General features: G+C 51.1%; 1 protein-coding gene across 1 annotated transcript in view; it reads right to left on the reverse strand.

Moving 5' to 3' along the window:
• CDH23 (cadherin related 23) overlaps nucleotides 1-27041 on the reverse strand; it is a 370961-nt gene that overhangs the window by 283900 nt on the left and 60020 nt on the right. The window contains exons 3-5 of the mRNA XM_077778722.1: nucleotides 7116-7258; nucleotides 6517-6564; nucleotides 6314-6406 (exon numbers count right to left, since the gene is read on the reverse strand). Coding sequence (XP_077634848.1) covers nucleotides 6314-6406; nucleotides 6517-6564; nucleotides 7116-7258 — 284 coding nt within the window. The remainder of the gene's footprint in view (nucleotides 1-6313; nucleotides 6407-6516; nucleotides 6565-7115; nucleotides 7259-27041) is intronic.

The following is a 27041-nucleotide window of genomic DNA, read 5'->3' on the forward strand; positions in this document are numbered from 1 at the left end:
GCTGACATCTCAGGGGGAACGGTAGGCACAAGCCAGTGGGAGCCCCCCTGTCCCCCCACCCCTCGCTGCAACCTAAGAATGCAGTTTATAAATCATTCAGCGTCTGATGGGCACGCCGTGAGGAGGGCAGCTGGGGGCGCCGCTGTCGGCCCCAGCGGGTGCTAAGAAGTCTGGTCGTGCCCTCCTCCACGTGCTCAGGGTCTCGTCTAGCCACCACTCCGGGGCTCCCTGCGTGGCCCCCCCCCAAGCTCAGAGGACGGAGGGCTGAGATTCAGGAACAGGCGGGCAATAGAGGGCACTAGAGAGCTCCAGCAGTGAGCTCTCGGGCATCCTGGGTGGCGTGGGCACCCTCTCCACCCTGGCGCCAGGCCTGGCTGCTCTTGCCCCCAGCCCAGACCGTGAGCAGTGAGGCACCCTCGCCTGGGAGAAGAGCACTTGGTGTGAATGCTCCCGCTGTCCCCCCGAGTGCCCAAGGCACAGAGGGAGCCGCGGGGCTCTGCCCGTTTGTGACATTCTTGTCCACAGGCCAGGCCCCAGGCTGGGTGCTGAGGGCACCCAGTCCCCGCCTGTTCAGGCTGGTCAGGGAGACAGATGTACAGAGCGCCACAGCCATGGTCATGTGTGGGACACGTATTTATACGGAGTCCTGTCCTGAGCACTTCCCAGACACGGTCCCGTTTACTTCAATCCTCACAACGATTTCGCAAGGCAGGCATAGCTGTTTCCATTTTGCAGGCAGAATGGAAGCAGCCTGCCCCAAGTCACACGACCAGGCCTGTCTCCTCACCCTGGCTCCACCCTTGACGAGCCCTGGGCAAGTCACGAAGCCTCGCTATTCCCACGGCCACACCTGCAGAATGGGAATAACGCAGTGGCTAGTGCTCAGTGAGCCCCCCACGGAAAGCCTGGTCTTGGGCACATGGGAAACTCTCAACAATAACAACGGGGTCAACTTATTATTATTATCATAGAAATGCACTATTTTGTTCCACTGACAAACAATCGCCAGGAATATCCTTCTCCCTGCTTTCCTGCCTCTAGTAAGGAGATACAGGCATGAAAAGTGACTTTCATCTGTCCTTGCTGAGTGACATGGAGAGATGATGTGGCTTAGGGGAACCCAGGGCCAGAAGGCTTGGGTCCTGGCTTGGACCCTACCCCCAGCCGGGGGGCTCAGGCGAGTACTCTCAGTCTCTCAGGTTCCTGTTGTCTCATCTCCCTCCAACCTTCCCTCCACCAACTTCCTCCCCATCTCACAGCCAGTCATCTGAAGCCACAGGTAACAAAGATCTAAGCAGGACTTGCCTGTCACAGTGATCTGGGCAGGGACCCAGGGAGCCTACTGTTAGCCCGGCTGTATTTCCATGAGGTAATACTGGGTACCTGCAAGGGACATGTACCCAGACAGCCACTGTCCCTCCTCAACAGGATCTCCGGTCAGGGGTGAGAGTTCACCTCCCTCTTTTAGAAATTCCAACATATGAAAAGAAGCCAAAGGTCAGAAAGGATATGATATTCAGAAGCACCAGAATCTTCTTCTCTACCGAACTTCTACACATCCTGTGAGGTCCGAAACAAAGAGCCCCCTGTGTACAGACCAGGTCATTCTCTCCACAGTGCTTCCGTCCTGCTTTGGCACACCCTAACTACCATGGCATTTAATACATTGTATGTCATGAAGCATCCTCTTTTCTTTCTCTCTGTAAGATCACCTTCTCTGAGGACAAGGCCTTGGTCTTCATGACCAGCATTTTACTGAATGTACCACAAACCGGGCTAAGGGCTTCACCCTCCTGCATTATTATTACCTCACAAGGACCCCACCTGGAAAATATTGTTTCTTGTCTCATAGATAAGAAAACCAGAGAGGTTAAGTCACCACCCAAAGTTGCCCAGCTGGCAAATGGTAGAGTCCGTTCGCTCTCCTCCACATGTCCAAGTCAGCTTAGAATCCCTGGGCCTTGCTCCTAGCCGGTCAGCAAAGGTTTGCTGTGTTCATTTTTAAAAAATTGAGTGGCTCAGGGCAAGGTGGATCAGCTCTGGGCTTCGAAGGACAGGCAGAGTTGAGTTAGGCTGAGAGCAGAAAGACAACACTCCAGCGCTAGTTAGAACAGTATGATGTGTGTGCACTGAAGCGAGAGAAAAGAGAGACACAGGCACAGGCTCCCAGGCACTGAGTCGGCCCCTGGGCCAATCTGTGTGGAGGAAGCCAGCGGGTAAGTTGAGAAAGGCAAGTTGAGGCCAGGTGGATAACAGCCTCAAATGCCCAGCTAAGGTGGCTGAACTTGCTCGAACGTCAAGGACACATCTGTCCCTGAGATCACAGAGGCCCTCCTGGCACCCCTGGATGTCTAACATCACACCCATCCTCCAGCCCGAACACCCCAGCCCCAGGGTCACCTCCCCAGGGCAGCCCTGGAGGGCTGAGCTGAGGGGGTGGCCCCAGGAGGACGCGGTGGACGGGGCAGCGTTGAAGGTCAGCGAGGCGGACACACACCCCTAATGGAGGTAGCGGAGCAGTGCCGCTGGGCACAGACACAGGCAAACACGTTTGAGCAAATTGGAACGCCATAAAAGTCTATTACAGCAAATCAAACAGCAGTCAGCATGGCAGCCATTAGCCTGAAATGAATACACGGGGACTTAATGAGGTCTGTCGAGGCTGGCTTGGTGAATTAAGTTGCCAATTCTAGCAGGATTTCCCTTTTCTTTACGGACTTGAAAGCATCCACGCTGCCTCGTTAGGGCTTCGACAAGTGAATTGCAGGGCCTTTCACCCTGATAAAATGGATAATTACATGTAGAACAGCTTAGTGAGGGGAGAGGGCTGGGCAGGAAGGGAACCAAGAACAAACAAATCCAAACATACCTGTCTGGCTTCTCCAGCGCAGGGGCCGGGCCAGGGCAGGGGGGCTTGAGGAGGGATAGGGGGCAGGGCTGGGTGACCGGGGACAAATGAGCTTCTCCCAGAGAAAGGGGCAGTGCCTGGCCTTGACCAGACCTCCTACCCACTCTTATCCCAGGCCTGAGGACGAGCGTCATCGTGGGTCGTGCCTCTAGGCAGCTAGCACCTCCTAAGCTCAGGTGGGGACGGCCACCGGCGTCACCCTCCAGGGCTTGGCCATCACGGGAGGACTTTTGTTAAAAATGCAGAGCCTGGGCCAGCTCTTTCCAAACTACTCATTCAGAATCACAGGGGTGCGCGAATATGCCTCCTAACTGGTCCCCCAGGAAGTTCTGATGCGGCCTTCTGATTCATCCCTTCTCTAACACTCAGTACTGAATGGCTCCTGAAACAGTTCTGTTTCTGTTTGCACCACTCCAGGGCTGGGGAGCTCAGTACATCTTCGGTAGGGCTGGAGGTTTCAATATTAGCAACTTCTTTCTTACATAAACCTAGAAATTGCCTCCCTATAACTTGCTTCTCACACCCATCCTTGCGTTCTGGGCACAAGAGACCCCCAAATTATCAGGGCTCCTAGGGCTGGGGGCGGTGAATGCTGGGAAGGTGAGGGAGAGGGTGCAGGTAGCTGGCATGACCTCAAGAGGAGCTCAGTAGATAGAAACAGCCACCGGAGCTCCTCGGCCATCCCTGAAGGGATAATGAAGTGCTGAAGGAGAAGTAGGAGCTGCTCCTGCTGGGATTCATCCTCAGACCATGGGCTATCAGCCTACGAATGGATCTGGTCCAACTCCCCCAGTTTAGCAGCTGCTGGAAACGAAGCCAGCAGCAATAAGCCCAGAGTGTCACCCAGCCGGTTGCTGGCACAGCCAGGACAAAGCCCCAGGTGTCTTGACCTCTTCACAGGAGCTCCATGGCTCGCTCACCTTGGCCAAATTCGGCTGGAAACCCACCTCCTCCGGGAAGCCCGCTGGGATTCTCCAATCCTTCTGGCAACCCCTCGGCACTGACACCTCACAGGGTCTCCAGTGCGCCCCCCCTTCTCTAATTTGTATTTTCACCCTGTGCACATCCGTAGGACCTCTGGCACATATCACACTTCTCGGGGGCAGGGGCCTCAGGTTGCCAGGGTGACCTGGAGCCCAGCAGGGGAGCCCAGCTCAGTTCTGGGCCGGGAGCCAGTAGGCCCTTTGCTGGTACCTCAGCTGGGCCCTGAGTCAGGCAGCTAAGCTCTAGCTCGGGTGACCACACCAGTGGTCGGTGCCAAGCCACCTCGGGGCAGGAGTGGCCAGGCCTCCGTCCAGCTGACACCACACCCCACCAGCCACACTGAGCAGCCCTAACTAGGGCATCGAGTAGCGAGCCAAGGAGGTGACCTGGGGACGTTTACACGTGAGCAAGGAAACCACACGGGACTTCCTCCAAGAACCGTGTGTCCTTGTAGCCGGCCCCTCTCAGTGCACCCTCGCCTCATCAGATGGGCACCAGGCAGGCCACTTTATCCTGTCCTCTGTTTTCCTTAGATAAGGACGACTATGGCCCAGAGAGGTTACGTGACGTGCCCGCACAGACTCAGCAATCTGGAAGCAGAGCAGGGGGGCTAGGCCTGGGGTCTCCTGCCTCTGGTCCCGGCTCCTGTCATTGCACATTCTTCTGGCCTCCCAGGTCTCTGTGCAGTGGAAGGCTGGCGCAGCGCCAAGCCCACAGCAGACACTCAATAAATATTTGTTAAATAGATGAATGACTGAAGAGGCGCTCTCCTTGGAGGCAGAGGCTGTGGAGAATCCCAGGGGATTCCAACAGGGCACCGTTGGAGGTCACATCTCCTGGCAAGGTAGCGAGGGAAAGGCTGGCCTCGGCCCAAAGGCTGGGGAGGAGGGAGGTGACCTGTCGTCCCCTTGCTGCCCCCACCACCCGCTGCCCCCTGTGAGGGAAGACAGAGGGCAGCCGTGCCTGCCAGAATGACAGCTGAGCAATGGGTCCAAGGCTCATTAACTCTGAGCCGTGCCCTTGGTCTCTGAGCCCGGGCCCAGAGTGCAGGCTGGCACGTAGAGCCCCTTAATTAAATTAGGGAGCCTTCAAAATGAGAGGGGGCCCAGAGCCAAGCAGCGGTCCCGGACGCGCTGGCCACAGCTCAGGGCGCCGTGTCCCCATGCTTGGGGCTGCGGCCTCCCCCTCCTTCTGGCCTGCCCCATCCGGGGAAGGGCGTGGGAGCCTCTGGTGTGTTCTCACCCCCGCATTTGCCCTCACTTTCCTCCATCTGGCACCAGGAAAGGACAACTGGCTCACAGCTCCGAGCAAGGAGGGCCAGGAACGGGAACATGGGGGGCATGAGACATGGCCTCTTCATCTCTGAGGGAATCTGAAGCTGCCCTAGGAGTCCGGAGGCTCAAAGTCAGAGCTGTGTGACCTTGGGTGAGTCACTGTCCCACGCTGAGCCTCAGCTTTCCCATCTTTAAACTGAACAGATATTTTCTAAAGCCTCTTCTGGTTTCTTGATCCAGTGACATATAATATAAAGGGGCTGGAACTCTAAGGCCGTGGTGCTGACCTGCCTCTCTCCGGTGGATTCCATCGCTCAACGTTCCCATGCCCCCTTTTACTGCTGCTGCCCAACCCCGAGCCCCGTGGGCAGGCCTGACGAACACCCAGCAGAAGCTCTTTACCACCACCCCCTTCAAGGTCTTTGAGTTGCTAACTGCCAGCCCAGAAGACTGCCATCAGTCACGGGGAGAGGGACAGTAAGTGACGAGAACCCTAGTACCGTTGGGAGCCAGACGCCAGCTAATTAATGAACCGTTTGTAATGCAATAATTTGTACTTCTCAATTACCAGCAGTGGCTTGGTTTTACATGCATGCGCTCATGCAAACACACTCAGAGTACACAGACGACCCAAAGGCGCGGGGGCCCAGGGAGACAACGGGGCAAGCATTAAGGCTAGGGTAAGACTGTCTCTTCCTGGAGCCGCCTGCTTCCTGTGTCCTGTCAGGGGTGGGGTGGGGGGTGGGGGGGACCGTTCTGGCCACAGCTGGAAAGCCTGGGGTCAGGCCTGCCAACCCATGTGCCCAAGGTGCGCACTGGCTCTGAATGGAAGGAAAGTGGCCATGACACCTGCCCCTCCCCACTCCTGTTCCGTCGCGCCGCCCACGGGAGTGGTAGGGCTCATCCAAGGCATGCCTTCCATCAGACCTAAGGCAACCGTCACCCCGGGGCAGCAGGCGGGTCCCTACCCTCAGAGGTGCTGGCACAGTCACCAACCTGCCCAGGCTGGTGCCCCGGCTGAGGTGTGGGCAGGAGAAGGGGAGCTAGAGCTGTCCTTTCCCCAGCGCCAGCCTATTCCCAGGTGGCCCTGGACCAGCAGCGTGTACCCCACTGCATGGCCCTCAAGTGTGACTCTGAGGGCTCCTACCTCAGGGATGCGGACGCTGTAGGGCTGATTGTGAAATGTGGGTGCATTGTCATTCACGTCCCCGACCTGGATGTTCACCTTCCGCGTGATCACCTGCCAAGAGAAGGTGGTTAGTGTCCCTCTGCATAGGCCTCTGGCCTCTTTCCACCCAAGAGCTAGGGACCCTGCCTCCCAGGGCAGCGGGGGCTGCGGGAGACACTCACCCCCTGATGGTCGCTGACAGAGAACTCCACTGTGAACTCAGACTTGGTCTGAAAGAGAAGGGAGGGAGCGGGGAGAAGGCAGAGTTAGAGAGAGATGCACTGAGCTCCTGAGTCCTGGGCCCTGGGCTCTACTCCGGGCTCGGCCTCTAAATCTTTGTTTTAATCCTGAGCAAGTCACTAGACACCTCTGTGGCCCCTTCCTCAGATGTGAGGAGAAAACAAGGGTTGGGGTTTTCAAACTCATACCTTAATTTGCTAAGGGCTGCCTTGTCACCAAGTCTCACATCTCTGGAAAGTGTCCTTTAGGAGGACATTTGAGTGGGTAGACTTCCATACACCATGGAGCGACCATTCTATGGGGGATGAACCCAAGGTCATTGTCCTTCTTGCCCGTCTAGTGTTGTCCCTTGTTTGGAGCCACCCCCAGCCACCCCATTCACTGGTGCTGGAAGAGGGACACCATTTAGGCAGGAAGATGCTACTTGAGGATCAGAATGGGGCCTCAGAGGAAAGCCCCTAAAAGGTGATGAGCCCCCCTCCCTCAGCGTCTGCCCCTGCCCCTGGGAAAGGATGAGGGCAGGGTTATGACCAGGTCATACCTCTCTGTCCAGTGGCTGCCGCAGCCACACCACACCTGTGTCAGGCTCCACGGCAAAAAAGCGGGAGGCCTCCTCCCCAGACACACCAAACACCAGGGGGTCATTGTCCATGTCTCGGGCCAGCAACTGGGTCACAGAGGAACCTGGAAGAGCCATGGGAGAGATCAGAGGGCAAAAATAGGAGGTTGGTCCACTCCTCAGCACCTCACTCGGGTGGCTGAATCCCAGAGGGAGCGGCCACCCAACAGACCACCGGCAGGCAATTACCGTAAGAGCCCTGTGCATCTCTGGGCTCTGACCCACAATGCCTGCCTCCATCCCGGCCACCCGTCACAGTGTGCATGTGCTTGTAACAGGGAACTGTGGTCCACCATGTTTTAGGCATGTAATGGACAGCTGTGACCTGTGCCTATCCCCCCTTTCCTGATTTTAATCTGGAGACCCCCTTCTCCGAGTGGCTCAGATGGAGGCCATGCCCCCAACCCTTCAATTATGTTGTTCCAGGATGGGCACATATCTCAGCTTTAGCCAATCAGAGCATTCCTCTCCCTGGTCACAATGATTGGTTCAGGGATGAGCATGTGACCCAAGCTAGCCAATCACAGCCAACCGTGGGACTTGTGCTGGAATCACTGGGAAGGAGGAGCCCTCCTTCCACTGGGGTTGCTAAACTGGCCCCGCCAGCAGCCATCTTTGGCGCCATACAGGAAGAGTCTGTCTGAGAATGAGGCAACAAGGAGGAAAACAGAGCCAAATGCTCCACAGAGAGAGGCTCTGGAAAGTTTGAGGGTGTGCAGTCAGCGGGGCCTGATATACGCTGTAACCTCTGGACTTCTCAGCTATATGGGCTAATGGATGCACCCTTCCTAATTCAGAATATATAACAAAACTTGGCATTCACCCAACAGTGACCAGGTGCTGGATTTGTGCTCAGTGCTAGAGTACAAAGAGGTTAGGAAGATGTGACCCGGCCTCAGAGAACTCCAGGCTAGGACTGGGTTTAGGTGAGGTTTCTGATCCCAAGAAGAGGACCGAGGCTGTCTATCTTCCCCAGGAAACAGCCCCGGCCAGAAGCCCCCAGGATGCTTGGCCCACAGCCGTACAGTAGGGCATCTTCTCCTGGGGATCACAGCCCTCTCTAGGTAGCCTTCAGGCAGGGTGACCAGCCCCCCTGATTTGTCTGGGACGGAGGCAGGACACATACTACAACCAGAAGGTTCTAGACAACTGGACTGGCTGGCCAACTTAGTTTCAGGTAGTCCTCCAGCCTCCAGGAACTGTGCAAAATGCTGAGAGTATAGTATCGCTTTCTGCAGAGAGGATCTGCAGTCTTCATCTGATTCTCAAAGGGGTGGCTAGATTCGAATCATTGCCTTGGGCAAATCACTTCTTTTAAAGCCTCAGTTTACCTTATAAGATGGAAGGGATACACTTTCCTCCTCAAATACAGAGTCTTATGGTTACTGAATAGCTCTGATGATCAAGCTAAGTAAGAAAGGATTCCAGACTCGGGGACTGTTATCTAGAAAAGAACGCTAATGAGCGCTTCTAAAGGACAGTTCTAACATGACAATGATAGCTAACATTTCTGCACGCTAACCACATTCTAGATACTGGACTAATGGGTTTCCATGGACTTTCTGATTCAATCCTTTCTGTTATGCTCCCCACTTAACAGATAAGGTAACAAAGAGTGATTAAGTAATTAACCACAGCACACAGTTAGTAAATGGCAGAGATGGAATTCAGATCCTAGGCATTCTGGGTCCAAAGCCCATGTTTTTTTCCATGACCCTACACATCTCAACACTTGATATGTGAACTCCAGATTCAGGATTTCTATGGACATGACCCTATCAGGCCCTAACCAGAAGCCTAACACCTGGAAAAGGAAGGCACTGAGTAATCACTGGGCTCTTAGGATATGCCAAACACAGTGCTAGGTTCATTCACATGGGTTCACTCATGAAATCCCCTCCAGAAACTCTGTTTAGTAGCCATTATTCTACCCATTTTACAGACTAGCAAGTTGAGGATCAGTAAGGCAAAGTGTCCTCTCCAAGGTCACACAGCACAGTAGGATATGGCAACATCCAAGGTGATGAGAGAAGGTGAGAGGCAGGAGGTAGAGGAGGAAGAAAACCATAGAACAGTTAGAACAACCTCAGAGACACTTTGGGGAGTCCAAATCCACCCTTCCCAAGAAGCTGAAGGTATTTATCTAGGTGCTCCAAGTACAGTGGTGGGGAAAAAAGTTGGTCAACTAGAACTCAAGTTTCCAGACTCCCAGTACAGTGCTCTTTCTGGATAAGGAGGGAGGAGGAAGTCACAGATAGACCAAACACATCTCAAAGCATCTATATTCAATGGCAAGCAATTGTTTTATACTAAAATAAATGGGAACATTTTGGAACACAATCTAACAATTTACTTTTTTTTAAGAGAATCCTTTATTTTAAATGCTTATTTATTTTTGAGAGAGAGAGCAGGAGCAGGAGAGAAGCAGAGAGAGAGGGGGCCAGAGGATCTGAAGCAGGCCTTGTGCTGACAGCACAGAGCCCAATGCGAGGCTCGAACTCACAAACCGCGAGATCAAGACCCAAACTGAAGTTGGACGCTCAAACCGACTGAGCCATCCAGGCGCCCCATCTAACAATTTATCTTTAAAGACATAACCTGAAGCAATAAAAGAATTTTCAGCCTCCCTCCACTTCCAGGGATACCCATTTCCTTTCCATTACCCTCAAGGGTCCTTTAGCGGCAAAGTATGAGGAACACTGAGCTACTTCCTAATGCCTTGGGGAGCTTCCATATGAGGAAACTGAGGCCCAGAAGGGTCCTGCCTGTCCACGAGTCCATGGCAGCCCCCTGGAGTGAACACTTCACTTGCCAACCACCTTCAGGGGCCAGCCTAGGTGGGGAGTACGGGACCAAGCTTTCTGGTAGCTGATGGGATTCTGGAAAAGACCACACTGGCCCTCTAGCCAAGGTCATATGACTCGGTCTGATATCCCAAATGGTTTTCTCGGGCCCGATGCTCAGGCCCTTCCAAGAAGGGGGGTGCTGGGCAGGACATGGATGGGGCCATCAAGTGCTGTCACCCACCCTATAATTTCCTGGACTTTTATCCATTTTCCCCTCAATTATGTGCTGCTCAAAATGGTCCTTTTCGGCTTCCTCGCAGGCTCTTGCCTGCTTACGCCTTCTTTGTGTCCCAGGTAATTGCTAGTGACCTTTTCTAAGTGTACTAATTAAAGGTGCCGATTTAATATTATATTTAAGACAAGACGCCCCGCAGTTTTCCAGCTGGGCACATACTCCCCCGCCCGGGGCCGTTCTGCTACTCTGCAGAATCTGGGCTTCGCTTTGGCTTCTCCTGGACACAGGGCTCAATTCTCCACCTCTGCACCTTCACCCAGGAAAGAAGCCCATCTATGGGGCCCAGCCCCAGCCCAATGGCCCTCGAAGCAGCCACTCAGGAGTACCATCCCAGCTGTGGGACCGTGGGGTACACGTACCATACTCTACGTTTGTTTCCCACCCGAGAAACTGGCAATACACCCCACAACTCAGGCTTTAGAATACCTGGAGTTGTGCTTTGTTTTGTTGTACAATTGGGATAAAACAAATATAACGTAAAATACATCGTTTTAACCATTTTAACACGTGCAATGTTCAGCGATATCAGGTGTGTTCGCAGTGTGCTCCAACCACCACCACTACCTGCTTCCAGAATATTCTCCTCATCCCCAAAGGAAACCCATATTCACGAAACAGTGACTCCCCATTGCCTCCCTCCCCCTGCCCTGGCACCTGCTAATCCACTGTGTGACTCTCTGAAGTTGCCTGTTCTGGATATTTCTTGCACGCAGAATTAGAGGAAATGTAGTCTTAGTGTCCAGCTTCCTTCACTCAGGATAAAGTTTTCAAGGTTCATCCCTGTTGCAACATGTATTAGTACATAATCCCTTTCTACGGCTGAGTTACATTCCGTTGTATGGAGATACCGCGTTTTGTTCACCCATTCATCCGCTGACGGGCGTTTGGGTTGCTTCCACCTCTTGGCTATTGTGAATGGCACTGCGATGAGCATTTGGGGACAAGCTTTTGTTGGAACACTGGTTCTCAGCGCTTTCTGAATACGTACCTAGGAGCGGAATTGCTGGGTCCTGTGGTAATTCTACATTTAACTTATTAAGGACCCGCCCATTGTCTTCCACAGCTGCTGCACCATTTGTATTCCCACCAGCAACGGATGGGGCCTGAGCTCTTTCCAGCGGTAGGAAGGACACTCAGTGACTCACCAGAGCTGGCCACTCTGGTACGGTGAAGAGCCGGGAGCCGGGGAGCGCTCCGTGCCAGATGCTACTGGTACCCTGCCCGCTAGGCCTCAGCGCATCCCAAAGTCACACACGCCAGCCCGACCCCCAAATGTCAGCCTGGGACTCTTTGCCTCAGGGCTCTGGCCATCGGAGACTTCTCCCCACGCCCACAGGACAGGCTAGAAGTGCCAGGGAACTAAGGGCCCCGGCAGCAGCGCTCAAAGAGTGACAGCCAGCGCGTCGGATAGAGTTGGCAGATAACCGCTCCAGCGCCCTCGCCCCCGGGGGGCTGGCACAGAGGCCTGCTTGTACACTGGCTCTCCGAGTTCCCCACCGGGACCCAGCTCCCGTGGTCCTGGGGTGGAGGGGGACATGGTTGGTCAAGCGTCTTCTCCTCCACTGTCTCATCTCCTCACTCCCCACCTGTGCTTCCGCAATCTCCTTCCCAACAACCAATTTGTACTCCAACCCTCACCCCAAGGCCTGCTTTGGGGGAAACCCATGTAAGATACTCCCTAAAACTACGGCCACAGCATCATCCAGAAGCCTGTAACAACTGATTCCCAGGCCCACTGACTCCGTTGGTCCGAGGGGAGCCCAGAGTGTGGACGTTTAAATGGCAGCCCCACTCTCCCTGCAAGAGACCCTTGCCGCACAGCCGGGTCTGGAAGTCCGGAGACTGGTTTATAGCAGGGTGATATTCAAATATTTAACAATGGGCATAGTACAGGCATCAACCAATCAGAAAGGATGCCGGCCATAAACTAGCAGACCGGTGAGTACTGCCTGTAAGTCAGCCTGGTTTATGGCTCACATTTTAGATGCAGAGAAAAGCTCCTCCGGCCCCAAAATGATTTAAAGGCTAGGTCTTCAGGCTCTTGGTTCAATCGGTGCCGAGGGAGGACTCTCTGTTCTTGCCCCACCCCCACTCCACCCTCCCAGGGAAGGGTAGCTCAGCAAGGCTAGCCCTCCTCAACTCGGTGCCAACCCAACCCGGGGGGGGGAGGGGCAAGCCTGGCCTCATGGGTAGAAGACCCCTGGATGCCCATGCTCACAGCACCATCTTTCACAACAGCCAAAAGGCGGAGGCAGCCTTTTGTGAGGAGATGAGTGAGGAGATGAGACATGTCCATTGATGGAAGGATGGAGAAACAAAATGGGTGCATACATATAACGGAACATTAGTCAGCCTTAAAAAGGAAGGGAATTCTAACTGGGGCTACAACATAGATGAACCTTGAGGCAAGCCAGCCACAAAAAGACAAATGCTGGATGATTCCACTTACGTGAGGGACCAAGGGTAGTCAAATTCGCAGACTCTGAAAGTAGAAGGTTGGCTGCCAGTGGCTGGGGAGAGGGAGGAATGGGGTGGGGGGGGGTGTTTAATGGGTGTAAGGTTTCAGCTTTGCAAGATGGAAAGAGTTCTGGAGCCCCGTTACATAACAACGAGAATGCACTGAATGCTACTGAACATACGTTTTGAAATGGCTGAGACGGCAAATTTTATGTGACGTGTATGTTACCACAATTAGAGAATTTAAGACCAAGACTTAAATCAGATTATGTGAGGGGCGCGTGGGTGGCTCAGCCGGTTAAGCGTCCAAGTTCGGCTCAGGTCATGATCTCACAGTTCGTGGGTTTGAGCCCTGCGTCGGGCTCTGTGCTGACAGCTCAGAGCCTGGAGACTGTTTCAGATTCTGTGTTTCCCTCTCTCTCTGACCCTCCCCTGCTCACACTGTCACTCTCTCTCTCTCTCTCTCTCTCTCAGAAATAAATTAAAAAAACATTAAAAAAATTAAAAAAAAATCAGATTATGTGCAAGGCCCTAGCGATCTGGCCTGAGACACCCCCCCACTGCATTTCACACAGATCCCTGGGCTTAGCCCTCCCTTCTGTTCCTGAACAGATGGTGGCTGCCTTAGGGCCTTTGCCCTGGTTGTGCCTTCTGCAGGGAATGCCCTACCCTGGCAGCTTCCTCACTCTTCACCTATCAGCCCAAGGGCTACCTTCCCAGAGAGGCCTTCTCCAATACTCGATCATACAGAGAGAGTCTATCTAGAGAGATTCCCTGTGTCCTGTATTCCCTGTCACTGTCTTCACGGCTCCCCCTCCTCTGAGCTGATTTTGTTTGTCCACCAGACTTGTAGCCTGCGTGCCCCAGCCCCCCGCCTACCACACAAGCATACCCAGTTTGCTCCATGGGGTGTAGCCTGGCCTGCCACGTTCCCTGTCTACCCCCAAACCTAACCCAGGGGCCAGCATCTCAGGGATGCTCAGTCAAGAGCTGCTGGGTGAACAAATGAGTCCTGACCATGGCCAGAGGTGCTACGCACCCACAGCCGCCGGGGTCGTGTAGATCTGTGAGCCACAAGGAGGGGAGAGAGGATAGCCAGTTAATTCCTAATTATGTATACTAATGGACAGGACAAAGCATGGCTAATCAAAACCTAATAACGCCCAAACCAGTAGAGCTTGGTTTTGGGCGCGGGCAGCATCATAGCTGGGCACTAGCTAGGGGTCCAGTCTCTCAAGAAGTAGCCCTGCACCTCATCCTTTATGGCAATGTACCCCAGTCTGAGGCCGTGTACTCTATCCCGTAACCCTGTACCCCATCCAGGGGCAATGTTCCCCATCCGGGGGCCATCTACCCCATCCTGGGCCATGGACCCTATCCTAAGGCTGTGCACCACATCCTTGAGGCCAGGTGTCCCATCCTGGGGGCCAAGGACCCCATCCAGGAGGCCAAGTCCCCATCCAGGGGCCCTGGTTGGCATGGACATCCACTCAGTAGGCTACAAACGTGCCTGGGAGGCACAAGCTAGTGACACATCTCCACGGTGGCCTCGGCCCCTCAGCAGCAGGCTATGTCCGTCTTCCCGGCGAAGGGTGGACAATCACAGCTCTCCCCGCAGCCCTGCTGGGCCCATGCTGCTCACGGAGATGACTGCTATTACTACTATGGTTGTTATTTGCACTGAGGGGCAGAGGCTGGGATTGGTGTGTCAGGCACTCCTGGAGAGCTGTGAGTTTCACCTGCTGGATGAGAGGTGGGCCAGAAACCCGGGAGGGCCAGCGGCAGCTACAAGGCTTCATGCTCATCCTGGCTGGGGGAGATGAAAACTGTCTGCTCCCGGACCACAGAGGGGGGGCCACAGAGCTGATGGAGGGCTGGAGAACACGTCGCACTTCCTCCCGGCGGTAGCAGCTTCCTACAGCACAGCTCCAACACCTCCCACGGAGGTGCCCACGGAATCCAACGAGCTCCTTCCTGAGATGGCCGATGCCCTCCCAACCTGTACTCAACCCCCTGGCCGGTCACACTGCCATCACGTCCCTGGGGCTCAGCGCACCAGACCGCTGCCCTCCCCAGGCTCGCTGTGGCTCTGCACATTCCTACGCTGGGCGGCGGCTCCCACAGCCTGGAAGGCTGACCCTCCTTGCCACGGCCTCTCAGTCCCAGTCGTCTATATGTGTATGTCTCAAATGCCGCTCCGGTCACACGGCTCTCTGCCCTCAGCACCCCCTGAGCTGCTGTTTGTACCCCCGTGCGGCACAGAATGGCCATCGCCCCTTGACGATGGAGGCCGATGTCCTGGGAGACGCTTGACAAATCTCCCCACCCCTCCATGATTCACGGTGGCTCCCCTCTCGGGGCCAGGGAGCTGGCCTGTTCCTTCCTTGCCTGAGCCGACGCTGCTCATCAGTCGTGGCTCCTTTTTCTGTTGTGTCCATATTCAACATCAGAACCCTTGACAGCACAGGGTTACATGCAGCCACTGCGGGCCAGTCTGCAAAGACGTGGGGAAGCAACCCTAAAAGGATGTCTCATCGGCCCTGACCTACTATCCCTTCCCATCCAGGGGCCACGGACGTTGCAGTCCGCTCCTACCAGGTTCAGGGCAGTGAGAAGGGAGAGACTCAGACTTGGGGCCTTCAGATGAGCTCAGAAATCAGGGCTAGTTACAGCCGAGGGGAGAACCAAAAGAACAAAGCCCACTATTGTGCAGCGGGAAGAGCAGGGGTCCTCACAGGAACAGGGCTGTGCACTGGAGAGTGGCTAAACTGAGGAGCAGCTGATGACGGGCCCCGGATTATGAGCCATGGGTTACGACCAGGTCTTCCTGAGAATAACCAGCCTCCCTCCCCGTTGTCACCGGGTTTGCCGCCCAAGCCCCATGCCCACCCTTCTCCTGGTCCGGAGGGCCTAGCTGCACTGATCCTGGTCTCTGCCGAGGCCAGGGGCTCCTGCCCTCCCCCTGTCCCCCGGGACAAGCCCCCCAGAGCCTGGGCTAGCCTTGGAGCCTATAATCTCATTTGTCTCTCCTCTGAGATCAGACAGGCCTGTTAAGTGCCTTGATTCCTGCGGATAATCTCATTTGTCTTAGGTTCACCCTCCCCATTCTTCTGCCTTCAGTCAGGCTCCTTCCTCCCAGTATCCCCCTCCCCACCCCAGGGGCCTGAACTTGGTTTGACCTCTGAGGAGCTGATTTTTGTTTTAGGTTTTTGGTGGTGGTGGCCTAGGCCCTGCTCTGTCCACCCAGGGGGAGCCAGTGTGAGCCCTGACACGCACACACCTCCCCACCTCTCCTGAGAGGCAGGTGGCCCCCAGCCTGCCTGTGCTGACCCGCTTCCTCACTCACATCAGAAAACCGTAGCTCTGGATAAAGGGAACCGTCTGTCTCCCAAACCCATGGCCACCTTCATATTCTCCGTCTCCTGCAGCTCGGTCCACTCAAGAGTACACAGTGTGAGCTGTCAGGGGGAAAGGAAACTAGCACTCATGAGACACCTGCTGTTTGCCAGGCACCATGTTCATTCCCACTGTCATCTCTTTCTCACCATAACCCCCTAGCATCCCTACTACACAGATGAGAAAAGTGAGGCTCAGAGGGGTAAAAGGACCTACCCAAGGTCACACAGCTAGAAAGTGGCGGCATGAGGATTTGAACTCAAGCCAGCCTGACACAGAATTCATATTCCCTCCACCACCCTCATGGCTTTTATCACAAAGCCTTTTATCTAAGCCCTAATCTGAGAAGCTAAGCACTGCTCTCACCTTACCCCACAGAAACCAACCCCAGGGAGGCCCCCAACCCCTTCCATGTTTTAGGCTCCTTCATATTTTAGGCTGCCCTGGACCCTTGAGGTTACTCGGCTGGGCCAAAGGGGAATACCCTTGAGGCAGGGACCCCCACCCCTCCATCACCCTGCCTTTCCACAGCCCACTTATCACCAGCTAGCTAGACGGCAAGTCGCTCCTGAGAGTCAGAGAAGCGATGGCTGGCTCACCTGGGCATGCAGTCTGATGGCCAAGGGGCCAAGTTTCAGCAGAGAAGGAGACATTAACCAGGGTGGGATGCTATAAACCAGAGGCTTCAGGGGCAGGGAAGAGGAGGAGCTACATGTTGCTGTTGTTTTAAAGTAATAAAGCACAAGAGGAAAGACCAGACCTAAAATACTTCAGGGACGTGGCCCTGAGTCTCAGAAACTCGGAGCTCTTTCACTTCTGGCACAACAGAGCAAATACAATTGTCATTGTCAAGGGCTGCCAGGCCCAGCTGCAGACATCAATGTGCTCTAAGCCTCTATAATCTTATGAGTCACAGAGAGGTTAAGTTACTTGCCTAAAGTCCCACAGCCAGCACATGCCAGAACTGGGATTGTTCAGTGACCCATCTAATCCCCATGACGCCACCTATCGTCCTTCATTCGTTCCCTCGGCAAACCCTGCCTGAGCATCTGCTCCATCCTGGGCACTGGTGATACAACAAGGAACAAAACAGACGGAAGTGCCTGCTTCCTGGAGCTGACATTCCAGCGGCCACACCCACAGACACCACATGCGTTTCCTGGACTTTCACAGGCACTCTGGGGAAGGGAGCCACCGGGCTGGGGTTTGGTCACAGTCCCTATGTATGAAGAAGTGCATTCCTACCCTTTGCCCTGGTTCATGGGCTGTGACCCGCAGAATGAGCACTTGGCAGGGGAGTGAGGGCATGGGACACAGGATCAAAGGACAGAAGATAGTTGGAGAGGAAGACAGCCTCAGCGAAGTCCCTTTATAACAGAAAGAAGCCATCAGGCATAGAATGGACAAGGTTGCACTGGCTGGGGCTCAACTTCCTGTGTGACCGTGGGACACTCATTCCCCTCCCTGAGCTTCCTTTCCCCGCTGACACCATGAAGGAGCTGATGTCAACGGTGAAAGCACACAGATCCTTGAGGGGAATCGATGCCCAGCCTGGCAGATGGGCTTTGGTTCATGTGCTGAGCTGGTCCCCGGGCCACGGCTGCACAGGCACCGTATGGGGAAGGCTCTCAAAGCTTCATGGGTTTTCAACAGGAAAGAACGCCAGGATCCAGTAGACAGCTGATGTGAGCAAGGGACGGGGGTGAGCTGTACACGTGCCACACTCACATTCTTTTTTTTTTTTTTTTTTTTACAAATAGTTTATTGTCAAATTATTTTCCACATAACACTCAGTGCTCCTCCCCACAAGTGTCCTCCTCCATGCCCATCCCCCCTCCCCCCCACATCCATCAGTCCTCAGTTTTTGTCAGCATTCAAGAGTCTCTCATGGTTTGCCTCTCTCCCTTTCCCCCACCNCCACACTCACATTCTTGATGAGGCCAGCGAAGTCACTTTACAAAGGAGAAAGCAGGGCTGGGCATCTCTGTGACGAGTCCATGGCCACCCAACCAACAGTTGCAGGGGGCAGAGCTGAGACTCAGATCAGTCCTAGGCTCCCAGTACTCTTTCCTCCACACCACATTACAGTCCCATCCAGTTAGGGGCACCTGGGTGGCTCAGCTGGTTGAGTGTCCGACTCTTGATTGCACCTCAGGTCATGATCTTGTGGTTCATGGGTTCAAGTCCCACGTCAAGCTCTGCCCTGACATTGTGGAGCCTGCTTGGGATTCTCTCTCCCTCTCTCTGCCCCTCCACCATTTGTGTGTGCTCTCTCTCTCCTCTCCATCTCTTTCTCAAGTAAATAAAATTTTTTAAAAATTGTTTTTAAAGTCCCATCCGGTTAAAATACCTACAAGACTATGGTCCCATTTGCCTTACCACATACAGGGCCACGTACAAGGCCCTGTGGAGGAGAGAAGGGTCCAGACACCCCAGCCCCATCTAGCAAGACTCCCCACGCTGGTGAAGACACCCAGAGTATCTCTTTCCCTGTCAGGCCCGGCAGCCAGGGTCGGGGCTGGACTAGATACTCTTTTCTCTGCAGGAATAGCAGCCTGAACGAGAAGTAGCCATGAAGAAAGGGGCTCCAGAAGGCTCTGTCTGACCTTCCTGAGTCCTTGCTGCTTTTGCTCCCAGGCCCAGGGGGGATGAAGTCCTGTGACAGGGGCCGGGAGAGCCAAGCTGGTAGTTACCAGATTTAATAACAGTGATAATAGTGGGGTGGGTATTTTTTTTTCCCTTCTCCTGAAACTTTTCAATTCATTGAACTGTTCAATTAACTTTACAAAAGGAAATGTGGAAAAATGACGGCAAATTGAACTTGACATTATCATTAAAATAAACAGAGCACTGCAGGCCTTTAAAGGCTCACAAAGAGATTATCCAAACATTTGTAGGCACGTGCTGACTCCTTCCTGCTCACAGGAGCCCTGGCACTCCGACCCCCGCCCAAGCGTGTGCCCTGGTCAGTCCTCACATTCCCCCCAACTCTGAACGAGGCCGCACTAACATCCCCCCCACGACCCCCTAAGACCAGTGTGAACATGGAAGTGGGGGCCAGGCTCTGCTAACCAGCTGCTGTCCCCAGTGCGTCCCTTCCCTCTCTGGTCAACGATGGAGTATTTTAGTCCATCCAGTGGGTCTCAGGCCTGACTGCACACCAGATTCCAGGTCCTAGTCATTTAAAATTCTTTTCAAACGGAACTTGAACCTTAAGGCCTGACTTCAGAAGGCCCCTTCTGTGCCCCATCCCTTAGCCAGAGCCCAAGGCCCTGAGGCTCCTTTTCACCTCTCAACAGCCAAGAAAAGATACTCAGAAACTAAGAATGGTGTCATGGAGAAGCAGGTGAGAAAGACACCCTTCCCCTCACCCCTGCTCTGCCTCCCACTCACCACTGTGAAGGAGGCCAGAAAAGTCCCTCCAGAAATCGCTTCCTCTTTGAGGAGACTCATAATTACCCACAATGATCACAGCACCATTCATTTTGCCCTAAAATTAATACATCACGTTGAGAATGATATCGCACTAATTTATCACAAGATTTATGAAACTTGCACTTTTTCTAATGAGATTTATGCAAATGCTGCTCTTGACACTGTTTGTGTTTTAAAAAGTTTTGACAGGGAAATGGGGGTCCAGCCCGGCTGGCTGAGGCATTGCCCATGCCCAGGGGACCGAGGGGAGAGGCTCCATGGGGGTTCTTGCCCTTGGAGGGGCCCAGGTGAGCAAGCCCCTTGGCCTTCCCAGGCTCATCCTGTGGTCCCATCTCTCCCCGGATACACCCTTCTTCCTCCGGAGCCAGCCCTCCCAGTGGGTGCCCCTGCTGCCTCAGGTGGGGAGACCATTACAGGTGGGGGGATTGCTTCTCCAGGTGAGCAAGGGTCTCTCTCACCCAATCAGAGGCCTTCTGGGACACCATCCCACTCGCCAGGCTATGAGACAAGAGAGGCACATAGGAAGCAAAATTCAAGATGGTGCTCACTCCCAGGTGCTGACCGTATATTTGTGCAAGTCTCAGAGTGTCCCCTAACATTCCGCGCTCTGGGTGCCTCTCCTGCCTCCCCCCAGGCCCCCACCTTGCCATGAGCTACCATTTACTGAGCACTTGTTGTATGACAGACAGGTACTCTGTTAAACTCTTCACATACACACTCTCATTTAATATTTACCACAAACCTGTGAGTTAGGTATTCCCACCCTCGAACGAAGAGATGGAGTCTCAGAGAGGTTTAGCAATTTGCCCAAGATCACACAGCTAGGAAGAAGTGGAGTCAGAATTCAAATGCAGGTCCATCTGACCCTGAAGACAATGTTTTTATCCAGTACTGACCCCACATGAGTCACAGGGGACTTCCCTCTTCTCGGAGTTTAGTAACACTATATATCAAAGGGTCATATCCCACATACTCAGTGACCCAGAACATAGATGAAAATCAGGAAATTAGCCCCAAAGGTCTTTGGGCAGCTGAAGTCAAGTGCAAGACCATACACTAAATTTTAAGACCAGTATGAAAAACAGAGATACGGTCGAGTTCTCACTCAGAGCCTGTTTACTCTTACTTTATATACGATTATAATTAGGTTAGTCTTTGGGTTTTTTGTTTTTTGTCATTTTGGTTTTTTTTTTATTCATAGAAATCTCAAGCAGGGACATGAACCATAATATAAAGCAGTAACTTCTGCTGCTCACAAGAGGGAAAGATCAAAACTTTCTGAAAAGTGAGAACTTAAAATAATCTGAGTCCCACCATGAGTTCTTGTCAAGGACAATGTATCATCATAGATCATACATAGATCATCGAGTGTTATTCATCGTGATGTTCAATGACGTGCCAAGAAAGTGCTAAATGCTGAGTCATTCCTATGTACGAAGGCAGGTACATATATAATAGAGCTTATGAATATTCCATACAAGTCACTATAATTAAAAGGAATGCTTCCCAAAGTGTATTTCATGAATCGTTAATTCCCTAAGATGCTAATGGGTACTCCATGAAAATGCACTCCTTGGCCAAAAAGGTCTATGCAAACACTGCATTAAAGAAATGTAAACAGGGTTCCTTCCTGCAGGACCCCTCAGAACCTTTCTTACACTAACATGCATTCCGAAGCTGCACAGGTGGTGGAGAAGATACAGCTTTTCCCAGATGAGTGTGTGGAGGATTCATGGATGATTGGGTGGGGTGGGTGGTTGGATGAATGGAAGGAAGGGAGGAAGGAAGGATGAGTAAGTGGATAGATCAACAGATAGGTGAGTGGAAGTAATGATGGATTGATGGATGGATAGATGGATGGATGGATGGATGGAAGGAAGGAAGAAAGGAAGGAAGGAAGGATGGATGAGTAAGTGGATGGATCAACAGATGCATGGATGAGTGGGTGCATGAAAGGAATGATGGATGGATGGATGGATGGAAGGAGGGAAGGAAGGAAGGAAGGAAGGAAGGAAGGAAGGAAGGAAGGAAGGAAGGAAGGAAGGAAGGAAGGGTGAGGAGATGGATGAACAGATGGATGGATGAGTGGGTGGATGGAAGGAATAATAGACGGATGGATGGCTGGATGAGCAAATGAACAAATGAGTACAAGAATAAATAAACAAATAAGCTGTTCTCATTCAAGGAGCATATGCAAATCTCTGTCATGGAGGGGAACACATGAGTACAGAGTCCAGGACCACTCCTCCAGGTGAATCAGCCCCTCACCCACCAGGTTATGTCTCTGCTTCATGATGAGGGAACTTGGGCCGCCTTAGCCGGACATCAGGTGAGCTGCTTTTCACTCATGCCAAATCCTAAGCACCTGACACTCTGAGCTAATAATCATAATAACTCTAAACATGTGTATGATGCCCATCACTCAGAAAGTACGTTCCTGGCCATTCATTCCAGGTCCTCGGCCACCACAGCCCCGGGCAGTGGGCTGGCTAGTGTCTACACACTCTCTTAATGGCAAAGGAACTACAGTTTAGCACAGTTAAATGAGGAGTCCAGAGTCATCCACTGTGGGCTCCTGGAACTGGAGTCAGGCACCCAGGTCCCAACTCCTGGGCCCATATGTGTAACCTAAGCAAGTCCAGTCACCTCACTGACCTCTTCGCTGCCTCAGACTGTTTTGGCAAGGGACAAACCAAAAAACATAAGAGGAAGCACTTCATAAATCCCAGAGATCCCAAAGAGGCTTCAATTCTCCCACAGCCAACCCCAACCAAAGCACTTCACACACTCTGTTCTAATTTGCAGCTGATCCTCTGGTCTGAATCTACTGTCTGAGTGTGGGCATCCTGAGGGCTAAGACTGTGACTCTTGTTCCCAGCTCTGTGCCCAAATCCTCTCACAGTGTCTGGCTTGGGGCTGGCCTTTGGTCACTGTCTATTAAATGACTGAGTGAGTGAGTGAATGAAGGAATGAATATATGAATGAATATATGAATGAATGAAGTGGTGAATTGCTGTGTAAACACACCATGATTTGATTCTACAGTTTGGAGTGTTGTTTTTGTATCGCTAAAAAGCCGTACCAAGGACTCCACCCCCAGTCTCTACTAAGGCACTATCCTGCTGTTACTGTTTTGAGGAGCAGAGAGCCTTCCCAGCGGGCAAACTGTCTGGGGCCTGTCTAACCGGGAAGGATGCTCTTTAATTAGTTCTGTTTAGTTTTTAATTAGGCAGAGGGAAAGCGCATAGAGTCCTGTGAGGTCCTCTGTCCATTGGAATCAGGGTTCTTCCTCCTAGTCCCCTGTGGGCAGAGTTGAAGATCTCAGGTCCCACATCATCAACATGGTGCACGCTAGTGGATGGGAGGTAGGAACGAGTAAGTGAAGAGCTGGTGTGGGCTGCAGCGGGGTCCCCTTGCCATTTAGCCAAGGAACTTCCCTGAGACTTTTTTATCCACTTGTCACATCATGGTTTTCAGTACCCCCCATTCTCTGAAGACTGGAGGTGGAATTCACTCTGGAAACTTGTGGGTAAGACTCTGGCCTCTTTTTCTTTTCTCTCTATCTCTAGCTGGGTCTTCCCTCTTAAACTGTCTTCTCAAATCTGCTTCAAGAGGCGTAGAAGAGGAGGCAGAGGACATGTGCTTCATGCCCTCTAGATCCTTCTGTATTGCACTGTAGGCTTGTTAGGGGGCAGGTGACCAGTGCCCAGCAGACCATTTCCCCACCAGAGGGCTGAGAGCATGGCAAGATGCCGGTGAAGATATCCTACCTCCAGCCAAGCAAATGAAGGTAGCACTGGCTGTCTTCCCATCCCCACCTAACCAAGGCTGACATGGCGTGTGCACAGCTGTGCACCATGAACAAAGAGCCCCTTAGTGTGGCTTCCAGGGAGTTACAGTGGTCAGGACCCTCCCCCCCCCCATAATGCTCCAATGGAGAAGGGCGTCCTTTGGCTCCAGTAGGAATCACAGAATGTCAGAGCTGGATGAGGACTCCTGGATTGTCTTCAGGCTACTTATAGGGACATGGAGGCCCAGGGTGGGTGGGGCTGGTCAAGATCCCATATACAGCGACAGAGTCAGGACTAAACTCTTGCCCTCCTCTGTCACAATTAAGTGTTTTTCTACCTCATCTCTTCCAAAATGTATCTCCCACTACCTATCAACTTTGCTGTATACCCTTCTGCCCACAAATTGTATGGGATATATCAAGAGAATCATAGAAAACACAATGTGATATTTCTGGTTGCATGACAAAAGAAGGGCATAGACTAAGGTTATAGACTGTGACCTTAGTAGGTGGTAAAAGAAAAACCAACTCCTCCAACAGCAACTCAGTCAAATGAACCACCACCACTATGGTTCCGTCAAAGTCCTTACCTGATAAATGGATGTCAAGGCTAATGTCATGTTTGGAGGACCTGACTCCAACTCTGTGCCCTAAACTGCGCAAGTCTGTTTCTTGACTGGGGACCTCAGGTGACTGGTGTTTCTTAGGGATGTGCAATGGACAGAATCTAAAGGTGCCTGAGTGATGGCCTCAGCCAGGAATGGCACTCCTCCAGAGTGCCTCTGCTGGAGATGCAGGATTGGGAAGAACCTCACCAATCGGCACACTCACAACAGTCGCAGCTGCCTGGAGGCCAGCCCTGCCTACCGGTGCACCTGCAGCAGTCATAGGCCAGCCATAGAGAAGGGCACTCATAGCCTACACAGGAAATAACCCTGGAGCACCTGGTTCTGGTGACCAGGAGGACTGTACTCCTGGGCCCCATGGGACACATTCTAAATAAATCCACTCCTTCAAGACCAGGGGACATAGCCGATCTGAATAATACATAGAAAAAAAACACAGAAAGTCAGGTAAAATGAGGAAACGGAGGAATATGTTCCAAATGAACGAAAAGGATAAAACCTTAGGAAAAGAACTAAACGAAACAGAGATAAACAACCTACCTGATAAGAGTTCAAAGTGAAGGTTACAAAGATGCTCACTGAACTTGGGAAAATAATGGATAAACACAGTGAGAAGTTCAACATAGGAATAGAAAATATAAGAAAGAACTAATCAGGGCTGAAGAATACAATAACTAAAATGAAAAATACACTAGTGAGAATCAATGGCAGATTAGAGAATGAAGAAGAAATCAGTGATCTGGAAGACAGGATAGTGGAAATTACCCACACTGAACAGCAAAAAAGAAAACATTTTAAAAAATTAAGATAGTTCAAGGGTCTTCTGACACAACATCAAGTATACTAACAATCATATTATAAGTCCCCAAAAGGGGAAGAGAGAAAGCAGCAGAAAACATATTTGAAAAAATAATAGCTAAGAAACTTCCCTAACCTGGGGAAGAAAACATTCAGGTCCGGGAAGCTCAGACAGCCTCAAACAAGATGAGGCCAAAGAGGTTCACAGCAAGACATAACAATTAAAATGTCAAAAATTAAAGATAAAAAGAAAGAATCAACAGCAAGAGGAAAACAAATAGTTATGTACAGAGGAATACCCTTAAGACTGTCAGCTGATTTTTCAGCAGAAATTTTGCAGACCAGAACAGACTGGCATGATATATTCAAAATGCTTAAAAGAAAAAACTTACAACCAAGAACACCCTATCCAGAAAGGTTATAACCTTCAAAACTGAAGGAGAGATAAAGAGTTTCCCAGATACAAGTTAAAGGAGTTAATCACCACTAAACTGGCCTTCCAAGAAATGCTAAAAAGACTTCTTTAAGCAAAAAAAGGCCATAACTAGAAGAAAATTATGAAAGAAAAACTTTCACTGGTAAAAGCAAATGTGGAGTAAAGGTAGTGGATTAACCACCTATTAAGCTAATACGAAGGTTAAAAACAAAAGATGTAAAATCAATTCTATCTACAAAAATTAAAGCAGATACAAAATAAATAGATGTAAAATATGATGTTGAAAAGATGAAACGTGGGGCGCCTGGGTGGCTCAGTCAGTTAAGCATCCAATCGGCTCAGGTCATGATCTCATGGTTCATGAGTTTAAGCCCCACGTCAGGCTCTGTGCTAACAGTTCAGAGCCTGGAGCCTGCTTCAGATTCTGTGTCTCCCTCTCTCTCTGACCCTCCCCTGCTCACATGTCTCTCTCTCAGAAATAAATAAAACATTAAAAAAAAAATTTTTTTTAAAGAAAAGATGAAATGTGGGGGGAGGAGAAAAGTAAAAATGTAGTGCTTCAACTCAAGCAATCATCAATTTATAATAGACTGCTATGTTTAGGGTGTTATACATGAACCTCGTGGTAACCACAAACCAAAAACCTATAATAAATACACACAAAAATAAAGAAAAAGGAATCTAAACATAACACTAAGGAACATCATCAGATCACAAGGGAGGGAGCAAGGGAAGAAGAAATGGAGAAGAACTATAAAAACAACCAGAAAAATATTAACAAAATGGCAATAAGTGCATGGCGTCAATAATTACTTTAAATGTGAATGGACTAAATGGTCTAATCAAAAGACACAGGGTGACTGAATTAAAAAAAAAAAAAAAAAGACTCATCCTTACCTAGAAAAGACTCACTTCAGACCTAAAGACACAATGCAGACTTAAAATGAAGGGATGGAAAATGAAAAACATTCCATGCAAATGGAAATGAAAAGAAAGGTGAGGAGCAAATACTTAATATCATACAAAATACACTTTAAAACAAAGACAGTAACAAAAGACAAAGAAGGACACTACAAATTGATAAAGGAGTCAATCCAACAAGAGGGTATAACAGTTGTACATATCTATGTACCCAATATAGAAACACCTAACTATATATATAAAGCAAATACTAACAAATATACAGGGAAAAACCAACATCAATACATAACAGTAGGGGACTTTAACATCCCACTTACATCAATGGATAGATCATCCAGACAGAAAAATCAATGAGGGAAGAGTGGCCTTAAATGACCCATTAGACCAGAAGGACTTAATAGATGAAGAGCATTCCATCCCAAAATAGCAGGATACACATTTTTTCCAAGAGTACATGAAACAATCTCTAGGATAGATCATATATTAAGCTACAAACAAGTCTTAATAAACTTGTGAAGACTGAAATCATAATCAAGCGTCTTTTCTGACCACAAAGCTATGAAACCAGAAATCAATTATGACGGAAAAAACTGGGAAAAAACCACAAACACATAGAGACTAAACAATATGCTACTAAAGAACCAATGCATCAAGAAAGAAATCAAAGTGAAATTCAAAAAATACCTTGACACAAATTAACATTACAAAACTATGGGAGGCAGCAAAGGCGATTCTAAGACAGAAGTTCATAGTGATACAGGCTACCTCAAGACACAAGAAAAATATCAAATAAACAATCTAACCTTACACATAAAGGAAGTCCAAAATTAGAAGGAAATAAATAATAAGGATCAGAGCAAACATAAATTATATAGATACTAAAAAAAAAAAAAAAAAAAAAAAAGAAA

This window comes from Crocuta crocuta, unplaced genomic scaffold, assembly GCF_008692635.1.
Source record: "Crocuta crocuta isolate KB4526 unplaced genomic scaffold, BGI_CrCroc_1.0 scaffold167, whole genome shotgun sequence".
Classification (NCBI taxonomy): Eukaryota; Metazoa; Chordata; class Mammalia; order Carnivora; family Hyaenidae; genus Crocuta; species Crocuta crocuta.